The sequence below is a fragment of the Octopus bimaculoides genome, chromosome 2 (assembly GCF_046866305.1).
Source record: "Octopus bimaculoides isolate indiv1 chromosome 2, ASM4686630v1, whole genome shotgun sequence".
NCBI classification, from domain to species: domain Eukaryota; kingdom Metazoa; phylum Mollusca; class Cephalopoda; order Octopoda; family Octopodidae; genus Octopus; species Octopus bimaculoides.
The window spans coordinates 190,032,570-190,048,878 of NC_142929.1; the positions used below are offsets into that span (position 1 = coordinate 190,032,570).

Below are 16,309 nucleotides of genomic sequence, written 5' to 3' on the forward strand. Positions count from 1 at the left end.
TTACGGGGACAAACACAGACACATAAACATATACACACACACATACACATACATATATACAACGGGCTTCTGTCAGTTTCCGTCTACCAAATCCACTCACAAGGCTTTGGTCGGCTGAGAGGCTATAGTAGAAGACACTTGCTCAAGGTGCCACGCAGTGGGACTGAACCCGGAACCATGTGGTTCGTAAGCAAGCTACTTATCACACAGCCACTCCTACGCCTATGTACCAAGTCTTAGAATTGGCACTTCACAATTCCAAGTTCAAACCTTTGACTAAATTTTGATGGAAGCTGTGAGTCATTAAGTTGAAGTAGTTAATTCTAAAAATTCCTCGAGATGGTACTCCAGCATGGCCACAGCCTTATGACTGAAACAACTGAAGGATTAAAAACGAAAGATAAAAGTTGTCACGGCAACACCCTCGACGTTCTTACCATTGAGAAGAAAATCCCATGAAAAGTGTAATTGTCGTTTTGGAAATCTGTGAACAGCAATTCTTTTGTTCCCCAAAATCATGTGAAAAAGGCAAAAAACGAATTCTGAAAAGAAGCAAATATTTGCCAAAAGTGCAGACCAGGATAGCATCGGGAAGAATGAATGAATGAATGAATGAAAGAGTTAGGGTTATTTTGGTCTTTTTTTTAAATATTGGTTTCAAATTTTGGCACCAGGCCAGCAATTTCAGGGGAGGGATAAGTCGATTACATTGACCCCAGTACTCAACTGGTACTTGTTTTATTGGCCCTCAAAGAATGAAAGGCAAAGTTAATCTCAATGGAATTTGAACTCCAAGCGTTAAGATGGATGAAACGCTACTAAGTATCTTGTTTGGCATGCAAATGATTCTGCAAGCTCACCATCTTAATAATAATAATAATAATAACAATAATAATAATGATAATAATAATAACAATGATAATAATAATAACAATAATTTCTTCCCACTATGACCAATGCCAGTGGCATGTAAAAAGCACCATTTGAGCGTGGCTGAAGCCAGTGCCGCCTGATTGGCACCTGTGCCAGTGGCATGTAAAAAGCACCATTTGAGCGTGGCTGAAGCCAGTGCTGCCTGACTGGCACCTGTGCCAGTGACATGTAAAATATATCATTCAAGCGTGGCTGATGCCAGTGCCACTTGGCTGGTTTCTGTGCTGGCGACACGTAAAAAGCACCCACTACACTCTTGGAGTGGTTGGCATTAGGAAGGGCATCCAACTGTAGAAACCTTGCCAAATCAAATTGAGGCCTGGTGCAGCCTCCAGGCTTGCCAGTCTTTAGTCAAACTGTCCAACCCATGCCAGCATGGAAAACAGACGTTAAATGACAATGATGATGATGATGATAGCTTTCATTATTACAAACTCAACATCAACCCAAATGAAGTCTAAACAAATCTGAGTCCTTCTCAAATTAACGAAATAATAAATGAAAAAAATCCCTAGACATTTGTCCTCCGAGCTAGAGCCAGTTTCAGCCAGGTTGGTAACAAAAGGGTTAAACATACAGCCTGCTTAATAATGTCTGCTTCCGATAATGTTTTAACAACAACCATGACATTAAATGATAACATCCCCTCTCATTCTCCAATAAACCATTACCATATCACGTTTACAATACGATGTTAATATCAATGTTATGTTTTTTATACCATATTGTTATCGCTGTTGTTTTTACATTACCATTTTGATGTCCGAATCTTTGCTGTACTATTTTGATATCAGTATTTACAATATGTTTATAATACCATATTGATGTCCTTGATGTGTTTACAATATTGTGTTAATATCAGTATTTACAATGTTTGTATTAGTATTGTATTGTTTATATGTTGTTCTGTTCACGGTGTTATATTATATCAACGTTATGTTTACAATTTATTCCAGTATCTATATAAAATATTGCTATGTTTATTGTTATGTTTATTGCTATGTATATCTCTGTTCTGTCAACAATATATATTCCGTTATGTTTACATTATTGTGTTTCTTTTAATATATTTATATATATTGCTCTGTTTCACCACTGTTATAATGTCCATACTGTTATAATGTCCATACTGTTATAATGTCCATACTGTTATAATGTCCATACTGTTATAATGTCCATACTGTTATAATGTCCATACTGTTATAATGTCCATACTGTTATAATGTCCATACTGTTATAATGTCCATACTGTTATAATGTCCAATATACCATCTACTATAATAACACTCTTGTGTTTTTCTCCGTCACAACATATGAATGAGAAAGGAAGGGGTGATAGATGAATAAGGAAGGAAGGAAGGAAGAGGTGATGGCAAACTGGTAATGGAGCATTTCCACTCTGTGTGTGTATGTAAAAGGGAGGTATGTGGATGTTTGTGTGTGTGTGTGTGTGTGTGTGTGTGTGTGTGTGTGTGTGTGTGTGTGCAATGGAAGTGGTATGGTAAACATTCAATGCTGAAAATAAAAATCAAACAGCGTTTCAACTCTGTGTGAGTATATGTGTGTATGTGTGTACAAGGGAAGTAATTGAATGTATGTGAACATTGACAAGTGTATTAATTTGATTTAACATCCCTATTTATATATAAAATACAATAATTAGCCATCATTTTTGATGGCACAGGGCCAGCTAGTACTGTTATAGTGTTATAATGTCTGTTATAATGTAGTAAAGATTGTTTTGCCAACATAACATGGCAGTCCTGGTTTAGGACTAATGTTGCTGTAATTTAGCCCCAGGAGACATTGTATCCAGGTGGCTATACAACACGATCTGTGTCCTTGTATTTTCGAACAAGGGAATCTAGCACCCCCACTCAGCTCAAAACAATATCTGTGTATCGCGATTTCCGAGTTATTGTTTGAAAATATAAGGACACAGATCGTGTCGTATAGCCAGCTGGAGGCGATGTCTCCTGGGGCTAAATTACAGCAACATTCGTCCTAAACCAGGACTGCCATGTTATGTTGGCAAACAATCTTTACTCCAAAGTACTGTTGCTGAATAGCTCACGTTATGAGATTTTAAAAATAGTAATTTTCTAGTCTGTTATAAAGTCCAGTATATCATTGTTTCACTACCATTGTGTAATAATAATGTTCCGTACACCACTTTGTAAATCCCCACATCATGCTACATCATCGCAATGTCCAATGCCCACACTACATCCCCCATTCAGAATGGAATTCTGTTGTCTGTACGCTTGTGATTATTGATAAAAGCACAAATTCTAAGTTGAAGTGTTCAAAAATGAAATACGTTTAGACAATATCAAACCAATACTACGAATACCTCATACACATAACGACAATAACAACAATATAGGTGGGTTTTCCCTTCAAGGAAGCCATATATATTTATGTTAGCCTGTTTTTTGAAGATGTCCTTGTTTTCTTAACTATGTGGGATTGTCAGGGACCAACTGGTGACAAAGATAATATCTCCACACCTTGTTTGTGAAATTCTCATTCAGGTTCTATGTTGAGATTAAGCATATTTAGAAAATAATAATAATAAGAAGAAGAAAGATGATGATTTCAAATGTTGGTACAAGGCCAGTAATTTTAGGGGGACAGGGTTAGTTGATTTCATTGACCCCCAGCACTCAAGTGGAACTTATTTTGGTAATGTTATAAGGGTGAAAGGCAAACACTTCTTCAGTGGAAATGAACCCAGAATGTAAAGAGCCATTTAGCATTTTGGGCCCATGTTTTAACAATTCTGCTAACTCACTGCCTTAATAATAATAATAATAATAATAATAATAATAATAATAATGGTTTCAAATTTTTGCCACAATGGCAGCTTGGAGGAGGTGTGGATGAGTCGATTACATCGACCGCAGTATTCAACTGGTACTTATTTTATCAACCCTGAAAGGATGAAAGGCAAAGTTGACCTCGGTGGAATTTGAACTCAGAACGTAGAGACGGGCGAAATACCACTTAGCATTTTGTCCAGCGTGCTAACAATTCTGCCAGCTTGCTTCCTAATGATAATGATAATGATAATAAAAATAATAATAATCCTTTCTAGTATAGGCACAAGACCTGGAATTTAGGGGGAGAAGGCTAGTCAAATGCACCGACCCCAGGGCACAGGGATAAAAGGCTGAGTTGACCTTGGTAGAATTTGAATTCAAAACATAATAATAGATGAAATGCTGCCAAGCATTTTGCCCTGTTTTCCAATGGTTTCAAACTTTGGCACAAGGCCAGCAATTTAAGGGGAATTACATCAACCCCATTACATAACTGGTACTTATTCTCCTGACCCTGGAAGTTGAACTTGGCAGCATTTGAACTCAGAACATAAAGACAGACAAAAAACGCCGCTCAGTATTTTGTCCAGCATGCTAATGGCTCTTCCAGTTTGTTGTCTTATATATATTCTATTAGATTGTGGAGGTGCAATGGACCAGTGGTTAGGACAGCGGACTCGTGGTCATAGGGTCGCGGTTTCAATTCCCAGACTCGGCGTTGTGAAAGTTTATTGAGTGAAAACACCTAAAGCTCCACAGGGCTCGAGCAGGGGTTCATGGTGAACCCTGCTGTATTCTTTCACCACAACTTTCTCTCACTCTTTCTTCCTGTTTCTGTTGTGCCTGTATTTCAAAGGAGTCAGCCTTGTCACACTCTGTGTCACGCTGAATCTCCCCAAGAACTTCGTTAAGGGTACACGTGTCTGTGGAGTGCTCAGCTACTTGCACGTTAATTTCACGAGCAGCCTGTTCCATTGATCGGATCAACTGGAACCCTCGATGTCTAAACCGATGGAGTGCCACGACTATTAGATTGATCTCTGTGCTTTCTTATTCTTAGTTTCCTAAACCCAGGGACCATGCAAAATAAAGTGTCAAGAATTTGAATGCAGGCATGGGTGTGTGGTTAAAAAGCTTGCTTTCCAACCATGTGGTCTCAAGTTCAGTCCCACTGTGTGGCGCCTCAAGCAAATGTCTTCTGCTATAGCCCCGGGCTGACTAAAGCCTCATGAGTGAATTTGGTAGAGGGAAGCTTAAAGTGGCCCATCATGTGCATGTGTGTGTGTGTGTATGTGTGTGTGTGTGTGTGTGTGTGTGTGTGTGTGTGTGCACGTGTGTGTGATTTTGCCTTGACATCATGTGATGGCTGTAAACAAACATTTCCACCATACAAGTGATATTGTTTATGTCTAGTCTTCTGTGAAAAGCATGTCCAGCCGAAGAGAAATATTACTTTGCTTGAAAACAATTGAAGGTTGGCAACAGGAGAGGCATCCAGCTGTAGAAAACCTGCCCCAACAAATTCTGTCTGACCCATGCAAGCATGGAAAAGTGGACGTTTAAGGATGATGATGATGATGTGAAGGGGCATTGAGTAATTTGGTCAGTGCTCTACTGATTCTGTTCTGATCCACCCCTTTTCTATCCATAATACCTATAATGGTTTCTGACACAGGTACAAACTTCATATTTAGCAGGGAAAGGAGACAGTTGATTATTTCACCCCCACCACCACATCATCATCATTATCATCATAGTTTAACATCCATTTTCCAAGCTGGCATGGGTTGGACGATTTGAATGAAGTCTAGAGAGCCAGGAGGCTACACCAGGCTCCAATCTGATTTGGCAGAGTTTCTACAGCTGGATGCTCTTCCTAACGCCTGAGAGTGTAGTGGGTGCTTTTTACTTGCCACCAGCACAGGAGCCAGTCAGGCTGACCTGGCATCAGCCACGTTCGGATTGTGCTTATTACGTGCCATTGGAACGGGAGCCAATCAGGGGGCACCGGCTCAGCTACAATATTAGTTTTACTTGACTCAATAGGTCTTCTCAAGCACATCATATCACCCCACACATCAGGAGTATTCTTAACTGGGCCAGACATGCATGGCTGCAATCTCACTTTAGTTGCCGGGTCTTCTCAAGTTAATTAGTTCTAGATTAGTTCTACAGGAGACTAATTAGTTAATTAGTTCTACAGGAGCATTCATTGAAAGCATCATTATTGAAATACATATCACCCCTCTGACGTGTTTAACATCCGTTTTTTTTTTCCCATTGGTTAAATGAATGTTATTGGTTTCAAATTTTGGCACAAGGCCAGCAATTTCAGGGGACGGGGTATAATTGATTACATCGACACCTGTGCACAACTGACTCTTATTTTATTCAAACCCGAAGGATGAAAAGCAAAGTTGACCTCAGTGGAATTTGAACTCAGGACATAAAGGCAGATGACATGTTGCTAAGCTGTTTACCTGCTGTGCTAACGATTCTGCCACCTCACCACCTTAAATATCAATAAAACTATTAATTTCTAATTTTAGCACAAGGCCAGCAATTTCGGGAAAGTTGGGTGTGAGTTGATTACATTGCCCCCCCCCCCCCAGTCCTCAACTAGTCCTTATTTTATCGACCCTGAAAGGATGAAATGCAAAATTCACCTTGATGCCATTTGAACCCAGAATATAAAGAAAGACAAAGTAACACATTTTGCTCGGCAGGTGAACAATTCAACCAATTCACTGCCTTAGATGAATCTGTTATTCACGTATTGTTTAATATCCAGATGCATTTCCTATTTCTAACTAATATCTGTTTTTCAAGTAAGAGATCTCTCACTCCACACACACAATATTATATATATACATTTAATTACTCCTGAAACTGCCTCACCTGTTTCATTTTTTCCTCCATTTTCTTTTCCCACTTCTCAACCAGTTTTCTTTTTTCGTTCTCCTCTTTTACTTTCTTTCTATACTTTTCTTCTGATAAAGGACTAGTGTCCAAAATGTTAAGACTCTTTTCCTTCATTTTTAAATGTTAAATTAATACAATTCGTTAAAACTTGTCTTACCTGTGTTGTCGTTTTCCTTTTTGTTTTTGTTCATTGCCTTCACAATATATACATACATACAAGACATGGGATGAGGTGGTGAAGCATGACCTTTGAACGTTAGGCCTCACAGAGGCAATGGTGAAAGACCGAAACCTCTGGAGATATGCTGTGACTACGAAGACCTGGCAAATAAAGTGAGTTCATGGCTGTATCCTACACCAGTTTCGCATAACCAGCCCCAGCCCATTCAAAAGTACCTTGGATGGTAGGGCGACCTGCTGTGCTTGAGGAGACCTATTGAGTCAAGTACATCAAAACCAAAATCAAATGGAAATTGTAGCTGCGATACCTGTGCTGGTGGCACATAAAGAAGCACCATCCGAACATGGCCAATGCCAGCCTCCTCTGGCTCCTGTCCCGGTGGCACGTAAAAAACACCCACTACACTCATGAAGTAGTTGGCATTAGGAAGGGCATCCAGCTGTAGAAACATTGCCAAATCAGATTGGAGCTTGGTGCAGCCTCCTGGCTTCCCAGACCCCAGTCGAATCGTCCAACTCATGCCAGCATGGAAAACGGACGTTAAACGATGATGATGATGATGATGATGATATAGCTAAATGATATAGCTTAGAAGCAAAGGCAACATATAGTTAGGAGAAAATCTTGGTGAGGACAAGACCACCTCTCTAGCGCTAGAACCACAATTAAATATACCCAGTACACTCTGTAGAGTGGTTGGTGATAGGAAGGGCATTTAACCATACACACTATGCCAAAATGAAACAGTTAGAAGTGGTATGTGGTCCACCAATTTATCTAGAAGGGAAGTAACTCTGGATAAGAACTGACTTATTCAGTGAAAAACATGTCTGGCCATGGGGAAATATTACCTTACTTGGAAACAGGGGAGGCTTGGTGACAGACTGGGCATCAGGCCATAGAAAATGTATATATGTATTAATTTTGAAAGCTGCATTTCCTTGCTTTTGGTAAATATGTTGCTTATTCTTTGGTAGTTTTTGACTTATTTAGTCCCTCTAAGCGTGAGGCATTACTATATAGTTACTATATAGTTATTGCCCTTATATAAATTATACATACATATATATATATATATATATATATATATATATATGTATGTATGTGTGTATATGTTTGTGTGTCTGTGTTTGTTCCCCCAACATCGCTTGACAACAGATGCTGGTTTGTTTACGTCCCCATAACTTAGAGGTTCAGCATAAGAGGCCGATAGAATAAGTACTAGACTTACAAAGAATAAGTCTTGGGGTCGATTTGCTCCATTAAAGGCAGTGCTCCAGCATGACCTCAGTCAAAATGACTGAAACGAATAAAAGAATAATATATATATATATATATATATATGTACGATGGGCTTCTTTCAGTTTCCGTCTACCAAATCCACTCACAAGGCTTTGGTCGGCCCGAGACTATAGTAGAAGACACTTGCCCAAGGTGCCATGCAGTGGGACTGAACCTGAAACCATGTGGTTGGTAAGCAAGCTACTTAGCACACAGCCGCTCCTGTGCATATTTCAATAATCACTTTGAAGATTATGTTAAGGAGAACAAGGGCTGTAGCAGTGGTGGTGGTGGTTGTAGAGGTGGCGGTGGTGGTGGTGGTAGGTCGTAGAGGTGGCAGTGGTGGTGGTGGTGGTGGTGGAATGTCCTGAACAACCACAATTGACACAAACCAAGCCTTTATAAGTCTTAAAGAACACCAACCCCCTGACCCCAACCTATGACCCCCTTCACCTAACCCTAACAGTTCACTAAGTTTCAAGGAGACAAGGAGAATATCTCCTCTGTGTGTGTGTTTGTGTGTGTGTACCTGCATGTGTCTGTGTGTGTGTCTCTGTGTGTTTGTGTGTCTATATGTGTGTCTCTGTGTGCGTGTGTGTGTGTGTGTGTGTGTGTGTGTGTTTGTGTGTGTGTTTGTTTGTGTGTGTGTGTTTGCGTGTGTGTGTGTGTGCGTGTGTGCCTGCATGTGCCTGTGTGTGTATGTGTGCATGTGCGTGCGTGTGTGTGTGTGCATGTGTGTGTACATGTGTGTGTGTGCATGTGTATGTGTGTGCATGTGTTTGCGTGCATGTGTGTGTATGTGTTTGTGTGTGTGTGCATGTGTGTGTGTGCATGTATATGTGTGTGCATGTGTTTGCGTGCATGTGTGTGTATGTGTATGTGTTTGTGTGTGTGTGTGCATGTGTGTGTGTGTGTGTGTGTGCGCACATGAGTATCTTAATGTGTATTTGTCCCCCACCACTTGACGACTGGTGTTGCTGTGTTTACAGCACCATAACTTAGTAGTTCTGCAAAAGTACCAGACTTTAAAAAAAAAAAGTACTGAGATTGATTCATTTGACTAAAAATTCTTCCAAGCAGTGCCCCAGCATGGCCACAGTCTAATAACTGAAACATATATATATATATATATATATATATATATATACACATGCATACACATACATACAGGCTGTCATGGGGAAATTGTCACCATTTAAAAATTTTTAACTCCATCATACACATTGTTTGCTTTTGATTTTGTTGACTATACAGTATAGTAGGGTCAGTTGGGCAGCATCTGTGAGAAAAAAAATAGCACCCTGACACAATTCACTCTGTTAGAAATTTGGAAATGACATGCTGTACTGCTTGGCATTTGAGCTGGAAGCTCCAGTATGGACATTTCGGAGTGTTTGGGTGAAAATGTGAGAACATGTACCAAGAATGATAAAAATTAAACATCCAGTCAACATCATGGTGTTTGGAGTGATCAATAGTGATGGCGAGGTAATGACTCCATTCATCTTCCCACACGGCCTCACACTCAACACAGAGGCCTACATCAGGTGCTTGGAAGAGGTAGTACTGCCCTGAGTGAAGAGGGTGGTTGCTGGAAGACCCCATGTCTGGCAACAGGACTCTATTCCATGCCACACAAGCAGGAGAACCCAGTCATGGCTGTCAGACAATTTCTTTGACCACAGCGTCCCTCACATCTGGCCACCTAACTCCCCATACTGCAACCCCCTTGATTATTATGTGTGGGGCACAGTTGAGCGAGAGACCAACAAAACACCTTGTGACACCAAAGATGAAGGCAAAGATTATGGCAGCATTGACCACCTTAATCAAGGAGACTGTCCAGAAGAGTTGCAGAAGATTCTGAAGTCGTCTGAAGGCCATGGTTGAAGCCAATGGCGATTTTATTGAATAAATTTACTCATTAATGTTTCAAGATATTTTTATGTAATTTTGGTAAAATGAGATGTCAGAGTTATTTTTCTTTTTGTGTAATTTAGATGACAGTTTATTCATTGCACCCTGTATACACACACACACACACACACACATATATGTAAGTATATATATATATATATATATATATATATATATATATATATATATATGTGTGTGTATGTTTGTGTTTGTCTCATCCAACCACTACTTGACAGTCAGTGTTGGTTTGTTTACATTCCTGTTACTTAGTGAGTCAGCAAAAGTGACGTATGGAATAAGAGCCTGACTTAAGAAATATGTACCGGGGATCAATTTGTTTGACTAAATCTTTCAAGGAGGTGCCCTAGCAAGGCTGCTGTCCAATGACTGGAACAAGTAAAATAATAAAAGGATATATATATATATATATATATATATATATAAAAATTGTGTATGTGCATTTGATTGTGTGTGTGTGAGTGCATGAGTGCAGATACACACATACACACACACATACACACATACATGGAAGTGAGAGAGGCAGAGTGGAGGAAGACAGTTTGGAAGTTTGTTATTGTTGTATGTGTTGCTAAAATGGGTGTCAAATCTTAAGGTAGAGACCCACTTGGCAGATGGCCTGAAGAACTTGTCTGCAATACAGGAGAGTGTGAGAGAACCTGCAGACCCTTTGCATTGGTCTTGCAAATGATGATGGTCAGTGGCTTTGTTTAGCTGTTGTACTACATAGCAACACGAATGATGCAACTGTATATGAGATAGCAACACTATAGTCTTGTATCACATAGCAACATTATAGTGCTACAGCTAAGTACACAATAGCAACACTATGGTATTGTTGCTGTGTACTAGTTAGCAACATTGGAGCTACAGTTAAGTACATGATAGCAACACTACAGCATTTTTGCTGTGTGCTGGTTAGCAACACTGGAGCTGCAGTTAAGTACACGATAGCAACACTATAGTATTGTTGCTGTGTACTAGTTAGCAACACTGGAACTACAGTTAAGTACATGATAGCAACACTACAGTATTGTTGCTGTGTACTAGTTAGCAACACTGGAGCTGTAGTATAGCACTGTTGCTATGTACAAAATAGCAACATAACTGTGCTGCAGCTATGTACATGATGTGGATAGTATAGTACAATTGCTATGCATATGATGACCCCCCCCCTGATAGTGTGGCTGTCTTGCGTCAGATAGCAACACTATAGTACTGTTGCCATTTATGCAATAGCAACTCTATAGTACAACAGCAGTGTACGAAATAGCAACATTGCAGTACTTGAACCATATTCTACAATGCTGGTACTCTGTAGTGCCAAATGCCAAAACTCATTTACAATGGTTGGTTGTTTATTTATAAGTGCGTGTGAGATGAAAGTACTTCAAGACTATCAGCGCCATTAGAAATTAGTTAGAAGACAGTTTGCAGTCAGTGTTCCACCACTGAATCTCTGTTATTTGATTCCTTCTATTTATTACACAGCTAGAATGATGGCCACTGAAGGCACAGCTGAAGAAATTGAGATTGAATTACGTTCACCTGATGAGAAACCCGTTTCACAAACTGCACGTAACTACCAAGTTTTTTCCTTTATGTTTCAAATTCTATCATTTCCTCATTTCAAACTTCACAGCATCACTCCTCCCGACTCCTCGTTATATTTATATCTGAGGTTTTTTAATAGCTTCCACAGTGTTCATAAGTTATGAAAATATTAGATGAAACACACCTTAATTATTGGAAACTCTCCAAAGGTAGTGTCACTTTAACCTAAGCTATTTAGGAAAGGGTGTGTAATAACTTATGTAACCTCACTGTACATATGGGTGTATATAAATTCACTGTACATATGGGTGTATATAATTTCACTGTACAAGTGGGTATATATAATCTCATTGTATAACTGGCTATATATGATCTCACTGTACAAGTGGGTATATATAATCTCATTGTATAACTGGCCATATATGATTTCACTGTACAAGTGGGTATATATAATCTCATTGTATAACTGGCTATATATGATCTCACTGTACAAGTGGGTATATATAATCTCATTGTATAACTGGCCATATATGATTTCACTGTACAAGTGGGTATATATAATCTCATTGTATAACTGGCTATATATGGTTTCACTGTACAAGTGGGTATATATAATCTCATTGTATAACTGGCTATATATGATTTCACTGTACAAGTAGGTATATATAATCTCATTGTATAACTGGCTATATATGATCTCACTGTACAAGTGGGTATATATAATCTCATTGTATAACTGGCTATATATGATTTCACTGTACAAGTCGGTATATATAATCTCATTGTATAACTGGCTATATATAACCTCACTATACAAGTAGGTATATATAATTTCATTGTATAACTGGGTATATATAAGCCCAGTGTACAAGTGGTTGTATATGGTATAACCTCACTGTATAACTGGGTGTATACACACCTCTGTATACACAACTGTATATGGATGTATATACCCATACTGTACAATTGGGTGTATATACCATTTCTGTATACCTGGCTGAATATAATCCCTGCTGTACAATTGGGTATATATACCCTTTCGGTACACATGACTGTATATGACCTTTCTGTTCATATGACAGAGTATCACTGAACTGGGTGTATATAACCTCTTATATAACAGGGTGTGGGGTGTATAAGTATATCTTCTGTGTGACTGTTTCTCATAATATTTTTTGATCGATTAATTATAATTAAAGCTGTTAACGAAATATCTTTGTCATGATAACATTGGTTTTGAATTTTGGCGCAAGGCCTTAAATATTGGGGGAAGGGGCTAGTTGATTACATCAGCCCCAATACATGACTGGTACTTATTTCATCAAACCCCCCATCCCACTCCAAAAAAATGGAAGGGAAGGATAGCTCTAAGTGGCATTTGAACTCAGAACATAAAGTTGGGAGAATAACTGCAGAGCTTCGGGTCCAGTGTGCTCACAATTCTGCCTGTTCGCTGCCTTTTATGATGGTAACATATTAAAGTCACTGCCACCAATGCATCATCATCATCATAGCTGTCATCTTTTTTTTATTTCTATAACATCACCACCATCACCACCACCACCATCATCGCCATCATCATCATCATGACTTACACAGCTCTCAGCAGTCGTTCATTGACACCATTTAGTTTTCATAGCAATCACAATACCCCCCCCCCCCCCCCCGAGCACTGAGACCCTGTTCTGATTGACTTACGTAAGTAATTAACACACCTGATTTACCTCACAAAAATATTCCTGGCATCTCAACTAACTTACTTCTGCTGGTCCATTTAACTTCTTAGCCTGACCTCATATCTCAACAAGTGTGCTTTCAACTGTACAGCAGTCGGCTTCTTCTTCGTTTATTTATTAATCCCTCTGTTGGGTCAATTTGTGACACACTCTCTCTCTACACACACACAACTCATGGCGTCTTCTCAAGCATCAACCTGTTGTGGCAACCTTTCTAAGCCCCTTCTTCATGTCACACAAGGTAAGTTCATCACTATCCTTACACACACACACACGTTTTTCAGCAACGAAGCCCTCAGCCACACTGACACATTAATTCGGTAACCTAGAAGACTTCAGAACATTGATCCTCAACATCACAGAACATTAGTAAACGTTTTATATTTCACATTTCTCTTTTCTAAGTACACCTGTTATCCAGAGTCTTTTCCTGCTGCCAGATATTGTGTTCTTCCTCATTTCCCGCCCCTTTACCTCCCTCCCCCCTCATTCTTTCCAGCCCTGGCTCTTAGCTTTTATGGCTTAATCTAACTTACCATTCCATTATCATCTTACGTTCCCTCTGGCTGGGACCTTTGCTTTCTCCACAAACAGGCACAGGTATGGCTGTGTGGTAAGAAGCTTGCTTCCCAACCGCATGGTTCTGGGTTCAGTCCCACTGTGTGGCACCTTGGGCAAGTGTCTTTGGTCAGTGTCTCGGACTGACCAAAGCCTTGTAAATAGATTTAGTAGACAGAAATTAAAAGCTTGTCATGTGTACACACACACACAATATTATATATATATATATCTATGTGTGTGTCTTTGTGTCTTTATTCCCTCATCACTGCTTGACAACCAGTGTTGGTTTGGTTACATCCCCATAACTTAACAGTTCAGTAAAAGAGACTGATATAGTAAGTACTATGCTTAAAAAAAAAAGGTACTAAGGTTGATTCTTTCAGATAAAAATTTTTCAAGGCAGTGCCCCAGCATGGCCGCAGTCTAATGACTGAAACAAGTAAGGGAAAGACAAAAGATAGAGTACCTGTCCTCTGGTTGTTGCCAGTTGGTTGTCTCTTAGAAACTTCTGGTTTTCATTCGGGACATTCATGTCACCTTAGTACTACTTCACTGGGTCTATTTCTAGCCGAGCGATCTTCTCCCTTTTAATTTTGAGGGACAGGCGTGGCTGTGTGGTTGCCTCCCTACCACAGGGTCCCAAGTTCAATCCCACTGCATGGCACTTTGGGCAAGTGTCTTCTGCTATAGCCCCAGGTCGACCAAAGCTTTCTGAGTAGACTTGGTAATTGGAAACTGAAAGAAAACTATTGTATGTGTGTGTATTTGTATCTCCTCTTTTCATCATATAATAGTTGTAAATGAGTGTCACTGTTATACAAGCAGTGTCGTTCATTTCCAATATCATTTGGAAATATGCCTGGAAACAGGTAAAGGTTAGTGACAAGAAGAGCATCCAGCCACAGAAAATCTACCCGAATGACCCAGCTGACCCATGCAAGCATGGAAAAGTGGGTGTTTAAATGATAATGACATTCCTTTCCTAGATTTCTTGTACCTCTAACTCTAATCCCTCTGATCTCTAATCTGTTTTGTGTCGTACATATTCGAGTGAGACTAAATCTTACCATCCAAAACTCTCCATTTACCATATTTCTTTGCGAGTATAAAAGATATCAGACTTGTGTTTTCACCTTATTGGTAAATGATCAGTTTCCTGAAGTTAGAGTTGCAAATTGTTGGGTCATTTGCATAGAAGAGTTGCAAAAGTCTCCAACTGTCCTCATTCCTTGTACCATATCCACAGCAATCATGCTCTTTGCAGTAACCCTCATAAAGTTGCTCAATATATTCATTAAAGTACCCTGCTATAATAACAAGGCCATTAGCATTTACTATTACAGTACCCTGTAAGAACACCTCACAGAAACTGACATTCATTATCAGGTTATCCTGCAACAGAACTTCATAGCGTTACGAGAATTCTCATCCCAAATGGTAAAATGGAAGCAATTACCAGCATTTTTAAGTGAACGACTTGAAAATTGCAGCAATGTCCATTTTCCATGTTGTAATGAGTTGAATGGTTCGAGAGGGGGTGGCAAGGCCAAGGGTGTTGCCAGGCTCCGTAGTCTGTTTTGGGATGGTTTCTATGGCTGGATGCTCTTCCTAATGCCAACCATTTTATTGAGTGTACTGAGTGTTTTCTAGCATGGCACCAGTGCTGACAGGGACATCAAGTAACTTGCAAGATGAACATCCCTCGACTAGGAAGAGGGAGTGATAGGGGAAGGTGGTAGTGGCTTGTAGAGAAGATGGTGGTGACTATATACATATCATCATCATCATCATCATTTAACGTCCGCTTCCCATGCTAGCATGGGTTGGACGATTTGACAGGTGCCAGACTGGCGAACCAGGTGGCTACGCCACACTCCAATCTGATCTGGCAGAGTTTCTACAGCTGGATGACCTTCCTAGCGCCAGCCACTTCGAGAGTGTTGTGGGTACTTTTAGGTGCCACCGACACGAGGACCATTCTGGCGGTACTGGCAATGGCCACGCTCAGAATGGTGTTTTTTACGTGCCACCTGTCCATTTTGATAAGAATATGTTGATTTGGGGCACTGTCTTGAAGAATTCTTAGTCAAAAGATTTAAACCCCAGGACTTATTTTTTTTAAAGCCTGGTACTTATTCTATCAATCTCTTTTGTTGAATCGCTAAGTTATGGGGATGTAAACATACCAACACTGGTTGTCAAGCGCTGGTGAGGACAAACAGACACAAACTCACACACTCACACACACACACATTTAGGACAAGCTTCTTTCAGTTTCTGATTACCAAATCCACTCACAATGCTTTGGTCAGCCCAAGGCTATAGTAGAAGACACTTCCCAATGTGCCACACAGTGGGACTGAACCTGGAACCATGTGGTTGGG

General features: G+C 39.8%; 1 protein-coding gene across 6 annotated transcripts in view; it reads left to right on the top strand.

The window, feature by feature from the left end:
• Nucleotides 1-16,309, top strand: part of LOC106872928 (uncharacterized) — a 45,369-nt gene that overhangs the window by 4,200 nt on the left and 24,860 nt on the right. For 2 of the 6 annotated variants that reach the window (XM_052965797.2, XM_052965798.2), the window contains exon 2: nt 11,566-11,652. The exons of 2 other annotated variants lie outside the window; for them this stretch is intronic. In XM_052965797.2, coding sequence (XP_052821757.1) covers nt 11,571-11,652 — 82 coding nt within the window. In that variant the 5' untranslated portion in view covers nt 11,566-11,570. The remainder of the gene's footprint in view (nt 1-11,565; nt 11,653-16,309) is intronic. 2 more of the 6 variants (XM_089348241.1, XM_052965800.2) reach the window with 1 other exon arrangement.